The sequence below is a fragment of the Danio rerio genome, chromosome 25 (genome assembly GCF_052040795.2).
Source record: "Danio rerio strain M-AB ecotype USA chromosome 25, GRCz13ab, whole genome shotgun sequence".
NCBI classification, from domain to species: domain Eukaryota; kingdom Metazoa; phylum Chordata; class Actinopteri; order Cypriniformes; family Danionidae; genus Danio; species Danio rerio.
Genome location: NC_141045.1, coordinates 38,587,501 through 38,609,152, shown reverse-complemented (window position 1 = coordinate 38,609,152; position 21,652 = coordinate 38,587,501). Strand labels below are relative to the sequence as shown.

General features: G+C 37.3%; 5 protein-coding genes across 16 annotated transcripts in view; 1 reads left to right on the top strand and 4 right to left on the bottom strand.

Annotated features, from left to right (window-relative positions):
- rpgrip1l (RPGRIP1 like) overlaps positions 1 to 498 on the bottom strand; it is a 135,700-nt gene extending 135,202 nt beyond the window's left edge. Inside the window, exon 1 of the mRNA XM_087310853.1 lies at positions 428 to 498. The gene's annotated coding sequence lies outside the window, so the exon portion shown is untranslated. The remainder of the gene's footprint in view (positions 1 to 427) is intronic.
- The window catches only part of mphosph6 (M-phase phosphoprotein 6), a 365,183-nt gene extending 358,893 nt beyond the window's left edge, over positions 1 to 6,290 (top strand). The window contains exons 1-5 of one of the 3 annotated variants that reach the window (XM_087310675.1): positions 750 to 927; positions 1,557 to 2,906; positions 4,110 to 4,288; positions 4,644 to 4,753; positions 5,450 to 5,771. In XM_087310675.1, the coding sequence (XP_087166801.1) occupies positions 4,151 to 4,288; positions 4,644 to 4,753; positions 5,450 to 5,591 (390 nt within the window). In that variant the 5' untranslated portion in view covers positions 750 to 927; positions 1,557 to 2,906; positions 4,110 to 4,150 and the 3' untranslated portion in view covers positions 5,592 to 5,771. 3 annotated transcript variants of the gene reach the window in all.
- Positions 1 to 18,663, bottom strand: part of hsd17b2 (hydroxysteroid (17-beta) dehydrogenase 2) — a 49,772-nt gene extending 31,109 nt beyond the window's left edge. The window contains exons 1-7 of one of the 8 annotated variants that reach the window (XR_015525700.1): positions 17,278 to 18,663; positions 12,536 to 12,748; positions 11,945 to 12,130; positions 9,653 to 9,790; positions 8,142 to 8,209; positions 7,184 to 7,594; positions 6,043 to 6,425 (exon numbers count right to left, since the gene is read on the bottom strand). Coding sequence is in view for 4 of the 8 variants with exons in the window: in XM_087310699.1 (XP_087166825.1) it covers positions 7,863 to 8,209; positions 9,653 to 9,790; positions 11,945 to 12,130; positions 12,536 to 12,748; positions 16,550 to 16,811 (1,146 nt within the window). In the remaining 4 variants the exon portion in view is untranslated. 8 annotated transcript variants of the gene reach the window in all.
- Positions 1 to 21,652, bottom strand: part of ano5a (anoctamin 5a) — an 805,725-nt gene that overhangs the window by 26,639 nt on the left and 757,434 nt on the right. The gene's annotated exons all lie outside the window — the stretch shown is intronic.
- Positions 1 to 21,652, bottom strand: part of gpia (glucose-6-phosphate isomerase a) — a 204,083-nt gene that overhangs the window by 157,008 nt on the left and 25,423 nt on the right. Inside the window, exon 18 of one of the 3 annotated variants that reach the window (NM_144763.3) lies at positions 21,353 to 21,652. This exon is cut by the window's right edge and continues 126 nt beyond it. The exons of 1 other annotated variant lie outside the window; for it this stretch is intronic. The gene's annotated coding sequence lies outside the window, so the exon portion shown is untranslated. Of the gene's footprint in view, positions 1 to 21,352 lie in introns of those variants that run through there. One more of the 3 variants, XM_087310291.1, reaches the window with a different exon arrangement.

The window sequence follows — 21,652 nt, the reverse complement described above, 5'->3', positions numbered from 1 at the left end:
GTATACACCATATAATTACCACATTTGTATTTCAAGCTAATTAAATTGCACTGCAAAGTGTTTTAAAGCACACAGTTGAATTTAAAAACGTGAAATAAATATAAAACAGTGCTTTAGTTCAGCTAAAGTAATACAAATGTGCTTAAAGGGGCCTTAAAATATATAATATTATAATATATATTAAATTATTTTAGAACAAACATATATTAACCCAATATTTGACTATAATGTGGTGAAAATAACTGTTAGTTACGCTATTACACGACAATAAATATGAATAAAACAACTTAATGCTATAACTAATGTCTGTATTTACAAAAATCCTCAGTAAGAAAATAAATAGCAACTTTTAAGTCGTTTACAGTTGTTATTTGCCAGTAATGAACTGTAACAAGCGAAGTTTGTACACAGTAAAGTAAAAACTCACCTCAGTAATGACTCCTTTCAGTGATTGAAGACGAACTGGCGTGTTTAATTAGGTAAATTTAACCATACAGGAAAGGGTTAATGCGCCACTTCAGACGAAAGCAATAAATTGTCGATACATTCGACAAAATTGTATATAGCAAATCAAATTAAAGTAAACGATACCATATAATACAGACTAACATTAACTTAAACGCTTTATTATGCGATTATACTTCAAACATAAGTAATAAATCTGAAATTATTGTCAGTGGATGTGTGTTGTGCGACTCGTCGAGTCTTGCACATGTTGCTAGAGCGCATGCGCAGAGTTCATGCGGACTGCTATTTATTTTAGCAGCTCGTGCTACGCACAGTAATGCTGCCAGTGTGGAAGACATAACTGTCAGAAAAGCTCGCTTTATCTCTCTTCATTCACTTAAAAACGTGTAGTGTTAGTTCTGATTTGAAATGGCGAACGATGGTGGAGCGAAGCTGTCTAAAAACCTCCTGCGGATGAAGGTAAATAATGTTAGCCGACTCTCCCAGTGTCGGAGGAATATGATGAGCTCGTGATTGGGATCGTACTAAAATGTCCTCGTGTTTGAGGTCGGTTTTGTTTTGATATGAACTGAATGCTGTAGATCACTCGCTGCAGAACACGTGACTGATAGACAACAGTCTGTCTCTGTGTGTGTCTGTTCATCTGTGTCTCTGTCCATTATTTTATCCGCCATATTGTATATCCCATTCGTTCTGTCCATTTTTTTCATCCCTCTGTCTTTATACTTGTCTGTCTTACCATCTGCCTTGTTGTCTTACTTTTCATGTTTGTTTACCTCGTCCTTTGGTCTTTCAATAAATCTCTATTTCCATCTTATTTTTTTTATCTGTCTCTCTTTCTGTCCATCTTTTCTTCCATCTGTCTTGTCATTTGGTCTGTTCTTGTCTTTCTGTCTGCCCATCATTTTTATCTACCTCCATGTGTCATTTTATGTCAACGTCTTTCTTCTGTTTATCTGTCTGTCTATCTTTTAATCTGTTTTTCATCTGTCTGATAATCTGTTTTTGTCTGCGTCCATCTGCTTGTCATTTGGTGTCTGCATCTTTTTTCCATCTGTCTGTCCATCTTCTCATCTGTCTGTCTGTAGTTCATGCAGAGAGGATTGGATGCGGAGGTGAAGAAGCAGCTGGATGAGGAGGAGAAGCGGATCATCAGTGATGAACACTGGTTTCTGGATCTGCCCGAGCTCAAGGCCAAAGAGTGAGACTTCAACAACTGTTTTTTTTACTCTTATCACGGTGCTTGTACACCCAATGAATGAAATAGTGTATGACAACAAATATCTGTGGAAACCCATTTCTGGTGCATAAAAAAGCCTCAATCAAAAACATCAAACCAATACCTAATTATACTAATACTCAATTAAAGGGGCAGTTCACACTGAAATTAAAATTGTCATCATTTACTGCACTTTGATTTATTCCAAATCAAAACAATTTATATTTCTTTCAGCACAAAATAAGATATTTAGAATAAAGCTGAAAACCTGTAACCAGGAAAAACAAATACTATGAAAGTCAATAGTTACCAGTTTGCAACACGCTTTAAAACATTTTCTTTAGTGCAGTTAAAAATTATTTAATCCCAAAGGTTTAGAATATTGACCAAAAGCAAGCAAACAAATAAATAAAATTCAGACATTTCCAATATGTTATATCTAGATCAATGGATCCAAAACCACCAGTAGGTGGCGACAAATACCTGACTGATTCAATAGTGTTTCTTCCCATACTGATAAACTTCCGGTGAACAGTTAATGTGACTTATTTCTAAGGGTGTCACGATCCTAAAGATTCTAAAGGCACGATTCGATTTTCGATTATGAATGATTAATTAATGACCAATTAATTATTTGTAGCCTACCGTTTAAACTACCTGACCTGCATGGTCTTTGTTTTACCCATAAACAAATCATACAGTAAATGAATAAAGGCAAGATGCACACATAATTACCTCCTGTCAATCACTTTTTCTGCGGGACTCGTGAATAGGCAGTGATCTGTGTCATTATAATGGCGTCTGTAAAAAAGACGCACAACCAACAGGAACCAGCCAACAGTGTCTGAGGTGTTCGCTAAAATGACAAAGTACAAGTGAGTGAAAGATTGAAGCAGTCCTCTGACTGCCTGGACCTGCTGTCTCGAGCGCATGGCTGTGTGTGCATCTGTGTCTGTGTGGTCACGTGATGTGCGTTTTCAGAGGTAATGAGGAAGGAGGGCTGCTCAGAAATGCTACACGCCACTGTGGATGTCAAATCGTTGTTGTTCTAAAATGCCATTTAAAAACAAAGACAGTGTAAACAGGGCCTGAGTGTGAACTTTTCGCGAGCGGATTTGCAACGGGGGCGGGCGGAGGATCGCGATGCTGGTGTTGTCTATCGGACGAACCATACGTAATACGTATATAGCAGAGCTTGCAAAACTGTGTTTTTTTTTTTGTCGACAACACGAACGTTGTCAACATAACTCACTGGAAATCCAAAATGCTTAAACACCGGCGACTTCATTGAAAGAGGAGAGGGTTTAAGCTCTGTCGACGGGTCTCCTGCTTCTGCAGTTTAACAAGCACTTCAACAAGCCTGTTTTTTTCCCGCTTGGCAAGCCAAGCTGACGTGACATCGGGGCGTGGCAGCATCGACGATTCTATTTTGTAATTCGATAATCGAAATTGAGCATAAATTTCGATCGATTTCGATTAAGAATCGAAATCGTGACACCCCTACTTATTTCCATTCCTTTTACAGCATCTATGTTGTACTGCAAATAAAATACAATCAGTTAAATAGACCCAAGCATTTATTTAGTTGATCAAGCGCAAAACGAGATCAAAAGTTGTTTACTCGCACACGTCAGAATCAGCAGGCTAGCGCAGAAGCTCCATTTAACATACTGGGGTAAAATAAATGCTCATATTATAAAGACACGACGGGGGAAATGTAAATTAATGTAGTGTTTCTTGTACAATCTGAGACCCGCTTATATCGTATATCAATTAGGCATTGAAGATGGTTGATTTTTAAAGAAAACAGGCCTTTTTGTAACTGCATACAGTAGGACTGTGCGATAAATCGAATCACAATTTGAAATGTTGCGATTAGCTTATCACAAGAGGCTGCGATATGACATAGATTTGTATTTAATTTCCCACGCCCCGAGCAAATGCATGACTGCAGTCTGCGTGTGACAAGTCTTACAAGCCAATTAAGTGTGCACGCTTTCATCCTGCCCAATCAGAATTGCACTGCCGGATTATGGGGAACGCCCACAATAAAACAAACAAACAGATGAGTGGGATGATGGCGTCTTCCGCATTAATAGACTAAATATTATTAAAGAAAAAAACGCACGTCAGTGATATGGGAATATTTTGTTCACAGACACCAAACAAAAAAAGGTTATTTGTAAGAGCTGCCGCAGGATTGTTGCAGGCATGAGGAAATACAACCAGTACCTAAAATGTCTACAATATTAAATTGCAAATCAAATCTAAATATCTGTTAAAAAAATTTTGCAATTAAGATATTTTCCCCAAATTGCACAGCCCTAGCATACAGCGTTTGAACCAGGACACTTTAAAATGAAAGTCCTAATGCATGTACCCCATTAAAAATGATTCTAGTTCTAATGCAGTCTGACATTAGCAAATATTCGTTGCCTTATGGATATCTGATGGTTTATCAAAATGTCTCTTAAATTGACAAAATTACAAGGTATTTTTAACTTTGCCAGAAACCACATCATCGAGGAGAGAAGTTTCGTTCCCTGTGAGGATCTGGTTTACGGCAGAATGTCATTCAAAGGCTTCAATCCTGACGTGGAGGTACAGCTTTCATCCGTTTACAGCCGTTTGCTTCCGTTTTGTTAACTGTTCTCAATTATTGTGTTCACGTTATTGGAGCATAATCTGAAGAATAAGCTAAAGGCACAATATGTATGATTTTATTTGTATTAACATATTCAAAAGCCACTTGAACAGTTTATTATATCTTTATTTTTCACTCAGTCATCAAAACACACCTTTGTTTGTTGTGAATACACGCCCTCTAGTGGCTAAATTTACATACTGTGCCTTTAACAATGAGCTGAAAATGCACGTCTTGCTCTAATTATAGCCACTGATAGCCACCTGTAATCTAAAGTGGGGTTTATTCATCACAAGTCTGAATCTGTTGCAGAAATTAATGTTACTAATGAACGCACCAAGAGAGGAAGAGGATGAAGAAGAGGAGGACGAGAGCATGAACAAAATGGAAACCGATATTACGGATGAAGAGATGGCCAAAAGGTGAGCAAGGACAAATACATCTGTAATCTACACATCTGTTATATATATATACGAGGATAGTGATGAAATGAAGCGTCTAAACAATTTTACCAATTACTTCGCTAAAGCAATTCGAAACCGCACATGCTAGAAACCCCTGCTGGTCAACACTCAAACAAAAGATGCATTAGAATTGACTCCCAAACATATTAAAATTGAAAGTTTAACCTATAAATAAACTTGGCTCGTCATCTAAGATCATTAAATGTTAAGTCTCTGCATAATGTTCTTTCATTTAGATGTTTTCAAGGCTTATATATTGCTTGTTAAACTGCTAAACAGGCCAGGAGGAGACTATTAGCTACTTTTAACCATTACTCCTTTTCATTTTATACACATCTCCTTAAAATATTTAACAAAATTTGTAAAACTAATCCGAGATCAATCAGTGAAACCTGTTCAGTGATTGGCCACTGGGGGGCGACCTGAATGAATCTGCGTGATTCTTGTAGATTTTATATTGCACAGATCGCCCCCTTGTGGGGAAGCAATTTCGAAACCATATTGACCATAACGAAGCTCAATTTGAATGAAATCCTGTGACCTTGCCAATTGGAAATGCGCACCGAAACCACTGGTTCGAAACAAAATTGTAATGGTTTCGAATGTGGACATCACCAGCAGATGAAAACCTTGATTTTTGCTTTTGTTTTACAGGTATCAAAGTTTGGTTGAGAGCATGAGGAAAAAGTTCGCCAAGAAAAGAGATCGCAGTGCTGTCTCAAACAAAGAGGATGTCAACTGCAACGTCACTGATGATATTAGACCCAAACGAGCTTTCATGAAGCCACAGGACTGAGACATTTTAAATCTGTAAATGCTTTATTTTTTATGCAATGGACTTCTTTTTTTATTAGTAGTATTTTTTTCTGTTTGGTAACAACAAATGCATTGTTAAAAGACTGTCTTTTATGGGAAAAGCACTAGTGGATGGTGCACTAAGGGGTTTTTTGACAATTAAATGTACCATCGTTGAAAAGCGTAGTAGATCCTGACCAGAGTTTCTTAACCAATTCTTTAAAAAATGATGTGTAGAACTTCCATGTTGTTTTTAAATAATCATTAAGAGAGAATCACATTAATGACACTTAACCAATATGCTGTTTAGACGATATGCTGTAGAGTGAAATCTGCTCTCTCACAGAAACAATATATTCATGAGTCAGAAAGTCAGATTGATGAGATTGTGTTGGAAATGTTAAAAAAAGGTTATTCATAGTGTAAAAAAGACTGCAGAACTTACTATAGCATAATTCAACATTCGAACAGTTATTTAATATTGACATTGCACGACTATCTGGGGTCAAAATCCATTGCTGCTGTGTTCACATTGTATAATGGATCAGTGACAGGAAATTACGCACAGCATGACTTTACAACAGGGAAAAAAAAACGCTGATAACTCTTTCTCCCCAATCACCCCAATGACATACAGTGCATTTAGACAATATTGATAGCGCTTTTTCCACTTTTTATGTCACAGCCTTATGCAAAAATGAATTAAATCAATTTATTTCCTCAACATTCTACTCACAATCCCCCAGAATGACAATGTGAAAAAGTTTTTAAAATTGTTGCAAATTTATTGAAAATAAAAAAGCTGTAAAATCACGTGTACATCAGTATTCACAGCCTTTCGCTGAACCTCGGCCATGTAAGCTGAGTGATCGGGGGAGAATGGCCTTAGTCAGGGAGGTGATCAATAACCCGATGGTCACTCTGTCTGAGCTCCAGCGTTCTTCTGTGGAGAGAAGAGAACCTTACAGAAGGACAACTATCTGTGCAGCAATCCACCAATCAGGCCTGTATGGTAGAGTGACCAGACGGAAGACACTCCCCGCCTGGAGTTTACCAATGTGAAGGACTCTCAGAGCATCAGAAACTAAACTCTCTGCTCTGAGACTAAAATTGAACGTCATGCTGTGGGGATGTGTTTCAGCAGCAGGAACTGGAAGACTAGTCAGGATAGAGGGAAAGATGAATGCAGCGATGTACAGAGACATCCTGAATGAAGACCTGCAGAGTGCTCTTGACTGTGGTGACGGTTCATCTTCCAGCAGGATAGTGACCCAAAGCACACCGCCAAAATATCAATGGAGCGGCTTCACAACAACTCCGTGAATCTCCTTGAGTGGCCCAGCCAGAGCCCAGACATAAATCCTATTGAACATCTCTGGAGAGATCTGAAAATGGCTGTACACCGTCACTTCCCATCCAACCTGATAGAGCTTGAGAGATACTGCAAAGGGGAATGGAAAATTCCCAAAGACAGGTGTGCAGAGCTTGTGGCGTCATATTCAGAAAGACTTGAGGCTGTAATCACTGCTAAATGGGCATCAACAAAGTATTGAGCAAAGGCTGTGAATACTGATGTACATCTGAATTTTCAGCTTTTTATTTTTAATAAATTTACAACAATTTCAAAAACTCTCACATTGTCATGATGGGGGATTGTGTGTAGAATGTTGAGGAAATCAATTTAATCTATTTTGGAATAAGGCTGTGATATAAGCATGTGGAAAAAGTGAAGCGCTATCAATCCTCTCTGGATGCACTGTATATAAGTGGCTGTAGGTCCATATCTCCTCCCCAAATATCCCTCTACCCTAAATCTCGCTTGTTTCCTTTTTTTCAGTCAGAATTAATATAATGCAGTCGGCGCCGGTAGCCTAGTGGTGCTGTGCGCTGACATATAGCACCAGTGTGCTCGTGGCGACCCGGGTTCGATTCCCGTCTCGGGGTCCTTTGCCGATCCTTTTCCTCTCTGCTCCCAGTGCTTTCCTGTCTGAATTCTCTACTGTCCTATCAAAAATAAAGGTGAAAAACCCCTAAAAAATCATTATAAAAAAAAAAGAATGAATATAATGCAGCAGGAATCTCAGATTATGCCTCTGATAATTCACACTGTGATCATTATAAGCTCTAATGTGCCTCAGATTTCAGCCGATTGTCTGTGATTTCACTGAAGCCATCAGCGAATAAACAGCATTTCATACGTTTGCATTTCCAACCCCTCCTAAAAGATCCCTATCAAGTACACGACTGTGCGAAACGCCTAAAAGCCGCCCGTTTAATGTGGAATCGCTGTGGCGAGTTTTGCAGGCTGGACGCCGCTCATAAACATCCCGGAGAAGATTTTATCGGACAGTGCCGTCGGACAGTATCTGTACAGTAAAGACAGCACCCACGCTCCGGCCCCGGGGTAGTAGAAGTGTTTCGGGTTGGAGGACAGTATCGCGTGCTTTAAAGACTGCAGAAACGGCCCCTTGTCTTCACTTGATGCTAAAGACATATCCAGCAGCCGCTTCTGCATGGAGTGAATGTATTCTTCACCATACGAGTCCTTCACCTCTTCTGATAAACCACTGAGGATCTGCTCCTGAGCGCGCTCCCACTGCTCGCTGCTGCCCAGGATATCTGCAAACGTCAGCCAGGTTGACTTTAGTGTAGTGGTTAATAAATTATGACTAGATAAATGGGTCATAACTCACCCCAAATCAATAGGTTTGTTACGGTTTTATACAGAAACGGTTACAGCTACAATATAGACCTTTTTCTTGGAACGCATAATTACCCATGATGCTTTGCGTGTATGCGCAAGGAGAATGCGAAGAACTTCCGGTCGGCAGCTGATGCGTGTAAACGGTCACATTTGGACAGCTTTGAAACGATAGTTTTAATCTATTTTATCTGCTTTTATCCTCTTTGAACTAATACTGTTGTCCATCAGCAGCATCTCCTGGACTGATCATTTAAAGAAATGCGATCTAATAGGATGGAAAACAGCTGCTGTGAGGCGTTTCCCCTCGCTGTCAGACGGCATCTTCTGCAGTTTAGATGAAGCCTCGTCATTGCTAAAGTCAACATTTTCTCTTTATTTCAAATATATAACCAGCCCAAACTAATGTAGTTCACCAAAATGTTTGACACACACACGTAGCCTGTACTGTGCCACTGACACACTGATTTAATAACTGTGACAACGTGGAAATACAGGCTAGTGTCATTTCGAAATGACAGAAAAACACAAACCGTGGTGAAAACAACACACAAAATAAAACACAAACGGCTCGCGATTAGAATGAACAGCAAATCAGCAGCAGAGGATCAATAACAGACTTTTATTGCTCATTTTTGTAAATTGCACGACTTTCATACCTGTTAAGTTTCATGCCAGAACTCTAATGTGCTCTCTCTCTCTCTCTCTCTCTCTCTCTCTCTGTGTGTGTGTTAAAGAGCCGCTGAGCTGACAGGCTGACACTGTATTTCTGACAGCAGACACGTGAACTAGGAGAACGTTTTTCTCGTATTTCTGACGCGCTTGAACCACACGTGACAGATTATAACGGCTTTAACAGACACATTTCTAAGTTGTGTGTCACAAAAACACTCTGTTATCCATTACAAACGTTATTGAAACCCATTTTCGGAGCGCAAATGACCAGTTGTACACGCTGTGAACGGAAGTTTTTAGCATACTACCGGAAGACGCAGGTCGCTATTGCGCCCGCCATGCAGCAGCCATGAAAAAGGTCTATAGTGAAGGTCATTCCTATAAAACAATGGTCTGCTACAGAATATAAATGAAATGGGTAACAGATTTGTTCACAATTGTTCATTTACCTCTACTGGAATTTGGTATGAATTTGTCCCTAAAGAGCTCATGCATTTTAAGAGACAGATGAAATCAATAGCCAATAGTATCTGGCTGCAGACCTGCACATGCGATCAATAGTGATAGTGACGTCACTCTGAGGGGTAGAGGTGGGGTTTGGTGTATGCATTAACTTTACTGTTTGGGTTGTTTAATAGACGGCATTACAGCTCATTGGTGTGGATGCTAACATGGTTGATACTCACTGGTTCTGAAAGCTCCGGGCTGAACGATGATGACTCTGACACCCCAGCTGGACAGCTCTTGTCTGATCGCTCCGCTGTAAATATTCAACGCTGCTTTTGATGCGCCATAACCTGCAAACCCCACAAGAGGGACCTCTCCTGGAGGAAAACAAACCGTTACAATGCTGTTAGAGTAAATTGGGGGTTTTAGACACATCACATGGCATTAGTCTACATGTTTGGTGGATCTGTGTGTGTGTGTGTGTTTGTATGTTTATTGCAACTTATAGCTATTTCACGCAGGATTTAGATTGGTAAAAACATGTTACATAAAAATAATTCAGCGAGAGAAAAAAAAAACTACGTATGAATAAAAAAATAATAATAAATAAAAAAATTGATTATTTTTTCAGTTCAATTTATGATAAACATCTTAAAACTCTTCCTGGAGACAAATTATTACCACACACTGAACGCACACACACAAACACACACACAACAAAACACCATCACAAACTCAACACAAACAAACACACTCAATCACACATACAAACTCCACACACACACTAAACACAACACACTCGCAAACAGACAATGCATTAAACACACACAAACAAACACACACTTAACACAGACACAAAACACTAAGCGCACACAACACAAACACATTCAACACACACACACAACATACAAACAGACCCAACATGAACACACACAAAACTCACACAAACGCACACACACACACACACACACACATCCATCCAGAAAGGCGAAACAGTGGTTACACATGGCTGGCACATCATTCTTGAATACATACAAACAAGTCAGCTTGAAATGACCAACATAGACTGACCAGCCTAGACTGAATAACATAGACTGACCTGCCTAGACTGACCAACATAGACTGACCAGCCTAGACTGACCAACATACTGACCTGCCTAGACTGACCAACATAGTCTGACCTGCCTAGACTGACCAACATAGACTGACCAGCCTAGACTGACCAACATAGACTGACCTGCCTAGACTGACCAACACAGTCTGACCTGCCTAGACTGACCAGCCTAGACTGACCGGCCTAGACTGACCAATCCGGCATATAGTATAAACAGTTTGTTCAGGTCTTTAATACACTTTTTGGTTGTTGTCCTGCAATTTATTACCCTATTTTGTGTTATTATTACCATGTTTGTGTTGTTATTACCCTGTTTTGTGTTATTATTAGCATGTCTTGTGTTATTATTACCCTATTTTGTGTTATTATCACCATGTTTTGTGTTATTATTACCATGTTTTGTTATTATTACCATTTTGTGTTATCACATATTTTGTGTTATTATCATGTTTTGTGTTATTATTACCGTTTTGTATTATTATCACCCTGTTTTGTGTTATTATTACCGTTTTGTGTTATTATCATGTTGTGTTATTATTAACATTGTGTTATCACCCTGTTTTGTGTTATTACCGTTTTGTGTTATTATCACCCTGTTTTGTGTTATTATTACCCTGTTTTGTGTTATTATAACCATGTTTTGTGTTATTATTACCCTGTTTTGTGTTATTATAACCATGTTTTGTGTTATTATTACAGTTTTGTATTATTATTACCCTGTTTTGTGTTATTATAACCATGTTTTGTGTTATTATAGCCATGTTTTGTGTGTATTATAACCATGTTTTGTGTTATTATTAGTTTTGTACTATTATTACCCTGTTTTGTGTTATTATAACCATGTTTTGTGTTATTATAACCATGTTTTGTGTTATTATTAGTTTTGTATTATTATTACCCTGTTTTGTGTTATTATTACCGTTTTGTGTTATTATTACCATGTTTTGTGTTATTATTACCCTGTTTTGTGTTATTATAACCATGTTTTGTGTTATTATTACAGTTTTGTATTATTATTACCCTGTTTTGTGTTATTATAACCATGTTTTGTGTTATTATAGCCATGTTTTGTGTTATTATAACCATGTTTTGTGTTATTATTACCATGTTTTGTGTTATTATAACCATGTCTTGTGTTATTATTACAGTTTTGTGTTATTATAACCATGTTTTGTGTTATTATAACCATGTTTTGTGTTATTATTACCATGTTTTGTGTTATTATTACCATGTTTTGTGTTATTATAGCCATGTTTTGTGTTATTATAGCCATGTTTTGTGTTATTATAACCATGTCTTGTGTTATTATTACCATGTTTTGTGTTTTTATAACCATGTTTTGTGTTATTATTAACCTGTTTTGTGTCATTAACGGGTCTGTTTTCTTCAAAGTGGGATGTAAATGATCAAGTATTACCTGCCATACTGGTGATGTTGATGACTCTTCCTCTGGATTGTCGTATCAGAGGCAGAAATGTGTGTGTCATCATGACACTGCCGAGGAAATTCACATCCAAGCACGATTTATACATTTTCATAGGCAGAATTTCCCCATCGCACACGTATCCCAGCACTCCCGCATTGTTCACCAGAGCCCAGAGTCCTGCACGCAACAGACACATTAAACTAAACGACAACACTTGAGGGCCCTAGCATACACCCGGCGCAATAACCAGCAAGACGTGTTTGGCGTGATTTGTTGCTATTTTCATACCAGTGGTCCTAAACAAAACTCTAGCTAAGAAATGAAGCCAAGAGAGGATTCTGGTTTCTTTATTTGATTATGGTATTAACTAAAGGCATTCAGTACAACATCTACTCCAACCCCAACCCTCACAGTAATGTAAAAATATTAAATATTGTTATACAGTGTGATAAAAATGATGCTGTATTGGTGCGAGTATCAGCAGCAGTCTAGACTATCTCTTTAGAGTGACAGTTTCGTTGATGGCGATCTAACCCAAATCAACATTACCCATCAGATGTCAACAACACACTCCACAGTTACCTGTTTTGTCAGTTTGGCTCTTGATGAACTGATGCGTTTGTGTGATCTGTGTGTTGTTGGTGATGTCTAACTGCAGGACGGTGAGGTTTACAGATGCAGACTCCTTCAGTTTCAGAGCTCCAGGACTGAGTTCATCCAGAACTCCTGCAAACACACGCATCCCCGCACGGTCCAAAACCTGGGCCAGTTCATGACCAAACCCTGAGTCACAACCTGCGCGACAAAACACACGCTAAAAACTCAAGATTCAACGCGTTTATTGACTTATTATGCACAGTAAAGTGCAGTTTCCCTGTATGATGACATTCTTACTTTGCGGTCACCACTCAATGCCAATAATGAACAGTTGAAGTCAAAATTATTCGCTCGACTTTCCATTTCTTTTTCAAATATTTCCCTAATGATGTTGAACAGATTCAGGAATTTTCACAGAATATCCTATAATATTTTTTCTTCTGGAGAAAGTCTTATTTGTTTTATTTCGGCAGGAATAAAAGCAGTTTTTTAATTTTTAAAAGCCATTTTAAGGTCAAAATTATTCGCCTCCTCAAGCAATATTAGTTTTGGATTGTCTTCAGAACAAACCACTGTTATACAATGACTTGCCTAATTACCCTAACTTTACCCTAATCAACCTAGTTAAGCCTTTAAATGTCACTTTAAGCTGAATACTAGTGTCTTGAAGAATATCTAGTCTAATATTATGTGCTGTCATTATAGCAATGAAAGAAATCAGTTATTAGAAATCCGTTATTAAAACCAGGGCTCAACAATAAGGACTGCCCGGGGCCAGCGTGAAAGACGCTCGGGACAGTAGACAGGATTGTTACTGGCCCCTATCAGCCAGTAACGGTGAGCATGCAATTTTTTTCGTAACATTGGCTGCGTTCGAAACCGCCTACTACTCAGTAGGTGCTGCATTTGAATGTAAACGTACTACTCGGCTGTTAGAAAAGTACGTTCTATACAGTATGAATGTGAAAAGTATGAATGGAATTCGGACGTACTACATCCTCCATTTTGTCATGGTCACGTGACCTACCTGCGTCAGTTGCGTTGCCTCACTTCCATTCATGAATTCTCTCACGGGGCATTATGGGATAGCGCAGCGTGCATGGGCTGCGCACTTCAGAATCTCGCTGGAAGTAGTAAGTCATCCGGATACTTCTCGCCTACTGATTTTCGAATTCTATGAATTCGGACATACTACTCGGCTCGTATACTGATTTTGGCGTACTATATAGTATGGAAGTATGCGGTTTCGGACACAGCCATTGTGACAACAATTACAGCGAAAAGATGGCAACATCTAACTATGAGGCTAAAAGAAAACGTCAGTTTCTAAAGTCTTGGAAGCAGACAATCACATGGGTACAAAATTAAGAAACAGGAGAAAAAAAAAGAAGGAAAAAAAAAAAAAGAGTTGTCAATTTGGCAAGACATTTTTATAAAAATAATTTAGAATTGTAATAAAATACCAGCACATTTTTCATACTGCTCTTTCGTTTGCATAAAATCAAACAAATTTTGCTCATTATACATTTATTAACATTTTTTAAATGTTTAAATTCTAGATTCATAGACATTATTTTGCCACATTATTTAAAATATGTGGCTAAGAACTAGCTATTAACCTTTTTTTTTTTTTGGTGGGGCGAGTGAAAATTTTGGCAGGGCAAGTAAAAACCTCAACCACTGGCCCAATCGGCCCAGTAGAAAAAATCCTTAGCGTTGAACCCTGAAAACTATCATGATTAGAAATATTTTGAGAAAATCTTGTCTTCCATAAAAAGAAATTAGGAAAAAAAAATGTACAGGAGAGCGAATAATTCAACTGCATATTATATAAAATACGTATTTAACAAAATAGGCATGTACAAAAGTAAACGCAAGTAAATGCCTTGCAAAATAGAATTTAGGACGTTTTCTCTACATTGATTTATCAACGTTTAATACTTTTTAAGACACCCTGAACATTAAGGAATTGTGTGGAACCCAGCATTTTACAGTATATAGACACAAAAAATATGTTTGCTGATAAACTACATATTTACAATGAGCTGAAACACAATTCTTGATTATTTTTGGGGAAAACTTATGCTCAATCCACTTAAAATTTGTAAAAACTATTAAGTTAACGTAATTCCTTCACAAATCGATTGCGTGGAATGCAGCTTACTTTTTTTTTTATTTACAGTGAATGATGGGCTAAAAACCATCTGTGTATTTCAGTGCTTCTGGGCCTACTTCTGGGTAATTGTGTTTATCTGTTGTGGTTTTTAGGCATTGAAAGAATCCACTTAATCATGCGGCAAAGGCATGTTCGTTTATTATCTTAACCTGGACGGAAACCAATCAGTGTAAAGTGACGTCGCTGGAATGCTGCAGTGATTTACGGTCCTGTAAAACAAGGGCACTAAAGTTTAAAGCTCATCAGGACGGCAGGCAAACATTATGTATAACACTTCAAGATGTTTTACAAAAAAACATTTAGAGCTTTATGCATAGTTGCGCCATTTGTGTTAATGTAATGTAAAAGTCACTCATTATTATTTCATAGCTACATATAAACTGTTAGAATTACATGGTTGCCTTAAAAATGTTGAATCAAATTTGCCTAATAAGTCATTTTAACTTAAATGACATTAAACTGACCTAAAACAGCATGTGTAACTTTATAAATATCTCATAGAAACTTGGTTTAATAAGTTATGATTAACATATATGATGTATTGATCATCATCATGTACTTTACTACGGTAAATCATTGCTTTAATAGTTTTATTATCAGCCTAAAGACTTTACATCCAATAATACCATGATATATTCATGATTATATTTTAATAAAATTGAACCTAAACACGTCCAAAAGTTAAAAAATAAATAAATAAAAACAATATTTATAAAAATTAGATCCGTTTATGACTGTATGGATATTTGCAAAGAAAAAAATGCAAAATTTTAACAAAACTAAAACCTTTTAGTTCTAAATCAGTCTAATTTGTTTTGATTGGTGGTGGAGTAAAACATTTTTGTCAGGTTACCAATAGTTTACTGCACTAAAAGATGGTTTTAAAATTAATATTTGCCTTAAATAATGTCATGTTCAACCTAAATGACATTAAACTGACTTAAAACAGCGTGTATAACTTAAACTAGTTGAAACTTGGTACTTAGTTTAATAAGTTATGATTAACATATGCTGTATTGATCATCATCATGCACTGTATTACAGTAAAACATTGCTTTAATAGATTTATTATAAGCCTAAATGACATTACATCAAACAAAACCATCATATATTCATGTTGATTTTAATAAAACACATCCAAAAGTAACATATATGAGAATTAGATTAATCTGTTTATGACTTAGTTGACATTTTTGAAGGAAAAAAGGCTCAATTTTAATAGAACAAAATTATAAAATGAAAGTCTGTGTTTATTTATTAATTAGTTTTGATTGGTGGTGAAATAAAACTGTTACTGTTTAAATAATTTACTGTACTAAAATATGGTTTAAAAATACTAGCCGCCTACGTGTCATTTTAGCTTAAATTACATTAAACTGAATTAACCCAATTTCAGCATCATTTTTAAGTTGTACACACTGTTTTTTACTTAGTTTAATTAGTCGTGACAACATATCTACGTTAAGTAGCGTGTATAACTTTAAAAAAATAGGTTGAAACCTGATTAAGTCAGTTTAATGTCATTAAATAAACTACAAATTCTGTAAGTGGGGTAAAAAGTATCTTGTTTATACCCTAGTGGCTTGTTTTGCTTAATTTTAAAAGAAAACCCCTTAATTTTAACTTGTAAATACAAAATAGGTGGACTTGTCTAGACAAGTGAACTAATATCTTAACATATATCTAGTCAACCGTGCTGCCATCATGACAAAGATAAAAGAAATCAGTTATTAGAATTTATAAAAACTATTGTTTAGTAATGTGTTAGAATGAATAATTCATATTGTATATGAATTGAGAATTAAATGATGTGATCATCTTACCTGTGATGAGTACAGCCTTGTTTGCAGCAGTCATCATGACATCTCGCTCTACATAGTGGACCACACTACAAAGCACACTCACGAGTCCTATTTTTAGTGCACTTGAATGCACCAAACAGTTTAAAATCCCTCCAGAAACCAGCAGAAGCACAAACCACCTCACTGACCGTCCCTGAGCGACCCGCAGAAGCAGAAACCCAACACAGACGACCATCAGCAGATCATACACCAGCCCAACACAACCTTGCACAGCCTCCTCCATGTCACACACACACCTGTGCCGCTCTACCTGCGCTCGGCTGGTTTGATGAGTGTGTAAATCTTGTAAATCTTTCAGGTTTTATGTTTCATTTCACACAGCACGCAGGAATGAATCACGCCCACTGCCAATGGATATCATATGTTGTATATTTAGGCATGTTTGAGCACGCCTATGGCCTGCAGAGTGCTGGTCCTGGGCTGAATTATATACTGTTATTGTTAAAACACTCGAGGGCCACATGTTAGTGTGCATTAAACCAGTGAACTGCGAAAACACACGACTGAAAAGGGCCCCAATTTGGCTTTACGGCATCGTTAAAAGACAAAATGCGGGTCTAATTTCAGAACCGTCAACCTTTAGTAACGTTACTGTCCAAACGTAATTTCAAAACCGCACGTTTTTCTACACGGTTTCGATGTTTGACCACACGAAAATGGAGTATTGGATGACTGAAACCGATACTTACTGAAAACTCCGGCCAGGGTGAAGATTTTCCGAAAGTACAGTGTGGTCAAAGAGCTTAAAATCACCAAGGGGCGACGCTCAATAGAAAGTTCCACAGCAACAGCCCCGCGACTCCGCCATTTTGAAGTGAAAGCGATCGGCCGTTTATTGGATCTTATGAACGACACATACAAAACAATGCCAGAGGTGTACATACAAATCAGTACAAGAGTTATATAAGAACATTATAAGAATTTTAAGTACGAAAACTCAATAGGTAAAACAAAATAAAGTAAAAAAAAAAGAAAAAATACAAAAATAATGTTAGGCCTTGCTTACTCACACTGCACTAAAAAGGCGGCTCTATTGACGCATTCTTTCCAATAGACACTTATAGCATAAGCGACATCTAACGTAAATATCTATATTTATTAGGTAATACCCAAACTTTTTTCCCAATCAATATTTTGAATAAACTGTGTTTATATATTGCAATTATATTCCACGTCCATTGGATCATGCAGCTGCTTTGTATTTATTTATTTAAAAAGCACATTAATGCTGATACCTGATAATAGACAACAATACAACATTTACAACCTGGTGATCATCAAATAACCATGTTTTCTTGAAACTTTAAGGTGAAATAACTTTAATAGTTATGATTTATAGCATACAAATAAACATGTAGTTGCCATAAATTATATGCCAATTACATGTAATAATGTCAAGTGTTCACACATATACAAAAGTTTGTTTTTTTTAGTTATTGCTTTATTAGAAAACATGAGCTAGGCGTATGACTGTTGCAAAAGTGAGGAGCTTTATTGGAGAAATATTTTATGTAGCCTACATATAGCTTATATGTGGATGAGTAATACAGGAGACCTATATATCCTGTATATGCACATATATGAACCAAATTATTTGCCTATGTGGCATTTATTCATTTTCTTTTCGGCTTAGTCCCTTTATTAACCAGGGGTCTCCACAGGGGAATGAACCGCCAACTTATCCAGCATATGTTATACACACTCATTCACTGAAACCCACACCAACTGGGGGAGAACATGCAAACTCCACACAGGCTCAAACCAGCGACTTTCTTGCTGTGAGGTGATCGTGCTGCTACCCACTGCGCCACCGTGCAGCCTATTATGTGGCATTTGCATATATGCAGCGTATACATTATCATATGTGCATATAGGTTTCATATATGCACATTTATCCTCATATACTGTTCCATGTGGGCCCATATATAAATATCCCACATTTGCATGACTTTCAAAATGGGATGTTGATAATAGACTGACAGTACAGCTTTTGTTGCTGTATTATAATAGTATTTTTTTCCAGAGTAGTCTGTTAAAGAAAGACTAATAAAGCTTTTATGTAAAATATGTTAATACATTATAAATGCGTCTCCTGACCTGAATCCAAAGGGGCATGTTCATTATTGGCGGGGATCTCTTTCAAGCTACCACTACAATATGACACTTCAATAAATGGATATACAATCCTCAAACTAGTTTTTTTGACAATCAATCTGACAGTAAAAATATTTAATAAAATAAAATATTAATATAAGAATAAATGGTAATGAGTCGAGTACTGTTATATTTTTTTTAATGAGCTAATAATAACTATATCTTCCAATAAACACAAGTATAGGTGTCTTGTATTAATTTTAATACATTTTCTCAAAAGTCTTGAATGTTTGGTCATTACTGAGAATGTTAGCAGTTGCGATGTTAGCAGCTGGTTTGCCAATTCAGTTGCAAAGATTTTGAGCTCAACAGATGTGATAAAGATCAAACAAAACCTGCCTGGTAAGGGGAGATTATGTGGATTATGCACTGTCCCAAATGCATGATTAAGGTTGATAAGATGATCCAGAAATCAAAACTACACGCACACACACAAAAACAGTCGGACCAGGAATATGTTGTACATGATGACACGCGTCACGCTTATAAAAAACATCTCTGGATCTCATCTTCCTGGTGGAAGACTTAGAGCAGAATAAAGGGGGTGAACATTTTTGACCAGGACAAATCTGTTTTCTTATTTTGTTGAAATATTCCCCCCATCTCTTTGCGAAGCAACAGAAGGTACTTGCATGTTTCTGGGAAGACAAATTACATACAACTTTCCTTTATCTTCCAATTGCAAAAGTTTTCACCCCCGGCTCTTAAAGCATTGTTTCTCCTTCTGGAGCATCAGTGAGTGTTTGAACCCTTGTTTAAATAGTTGTGTTTGAGTCCATCAGTTGTCCTCATTGTGAAAAGAAGGATCTCACCATCATATGGTCAGTGAAAGGATTCAGATCCGGAGAAGATGCAGGAAATTGAAGAATCTGCAGGATTTTTCTGAAGATTAACTGTTCAGAAGAAACAAGAAACTCAAAAAGAAAAAAAACATCAATAAGTAAAAAACAAACAAGCAACAGCCGTGGATAAAAGTATTCAAAAGCAAAAGGGTTCACAAACTTTTGCACAGAGTTATTCTATAAATTTCAGCCATTTTGGTTGTTTCGTGAACTACACTGCCTGACAAAAGTCTGGTCGTCGATCCCAGTTGTAGGAGCAACAAATAATAACTTGACTTCTAGTTGATCATTTGGTTCCTGAAAGCAAAAAAGGTCAAGGTGCTCAAGGATTGGCCAGTCCAGTCCCCAGACATGAACATTATTGAGCTTTCTTTGCCATTTCAGATGACTTTATTAAAGCGTGATTTGAGTCATGTCAGAGATGTATGGATGCAGTCCTCCAAGCTCATGATGGAGTCAGACACAATATTCAATCCGTCTCCACTGCAGCAGGACTTTATATTCTATACTGGACATTATTGAAGGTTCAGTGATGAGACTTTAGTCTGAGCAGAGTCAGACCTTACTGTCCTAATGAAATCATTCATAATCAAGGCATGATCATATTTTATTAAGGTAAAATAAGCTTAATCTAGAGGCCTTTGCCATTCATTCAAGGCACTTCTTATACTAAATGATCAACTAGAAATCAACTTATTATTTTGCTCCTAAATCTTGGATAGTCGACAAGACTTTTGTCAGCCAGTGTATAATGTAAATATCTTTTATGCAGATACTTTACTCAGGACTGTACTAAATTTTAAAAAACAGCACGCGTTTTGTATGATCTCTCTTATTTTGCTCAAATTATTCACATTTTCTGTGAGGGGCAAACAAACTTTTACACGCCGTTCACTCAGCCAGCAGCTGCAGGTTCAGCAATTCAGTGTTAAAAGATTCCCTTCAACTTTTGATGGGCTTTTAAAGAGACATGTCTGATACAGATCAAATCAAACTAGCTTGATGAAGGGAGGATACGCACTTTACGGAACACTAACAAAGGGTAACTAGTTTTTCCGTGAAAGGAAAATGAGAAACACAGATAAGAGATAGCTGGAAAGTCAAGAAAAAGTAGGGCAAAGTAGAAGAATCAACTAAAAACGGCATGCAAAGGACACTTGAAGTCCCTGTGAAATGGAAATTAAGTTTTTCAGGTGTTAGTTTAAGCATGTTGGGCGCCAAAACATTGACAAAATTCACATATATAAAGATATAAACATGTAAAGCTTAGGTTAGTTTATCGATTCCGCCTCGAATATGGATTGACGTCACCTCATACTTTAGTTTCTCATCAAATCTTCTGACCAATCAAATGCTCTCAAGTGTCTGACATGCCCCGCCCCATTTTTCTCATTTGATGCACTCTTACTGACTGAGCTGTGATAAAAATAAAACCCTATTGGCTGTTTTTTTTAAAGAGGGAGGAGCTACACTATTTCCCACCTGCTCCTTGTGTTTCAAGCATAGAAGAGCAACTGGCCCAGCCGGGACCCAAACCGAAACCTTCTTGCTGTGAGGCCACAGTGCTAACTACTGAGCCACAGTGCCACCCCACTGACATCCATAGTAGAAGAAAAAATTACCATGCAAGTCAATGACCAGCATTTGTCAGTATATCTTCCATTATATCTTGACGAAAGCAACACAGAAGATATATAAACGATGGCAGAATTTTCATTTTTCTAAGAACGAACCCTTTAAAATTATGAAAATTAACCAAGCGACAAGCTAATGTGACAAATAATACATTTATTGTGGTTCGTTGGTCCAAAGGAGAACATGAAGATCCATCTACAGCAGATTGAGCGGTGCATACTGACAGAATCGTCCCACACTGGTCCACAGATACAGGAATACAGTCGAAATCTCACACAAACACACACGAAACCATCATGCCTTATAGATGACGACAGACATAAAGTGCTCATCCTCCTGCTCTCGGCTCCCCGTCTGAACTATGCCAAGCGTTAATACAGAACTCTCTAACCTCATTGGATGAGGGGGTCAGCGGAGGTTGGTTTGCGGAAAT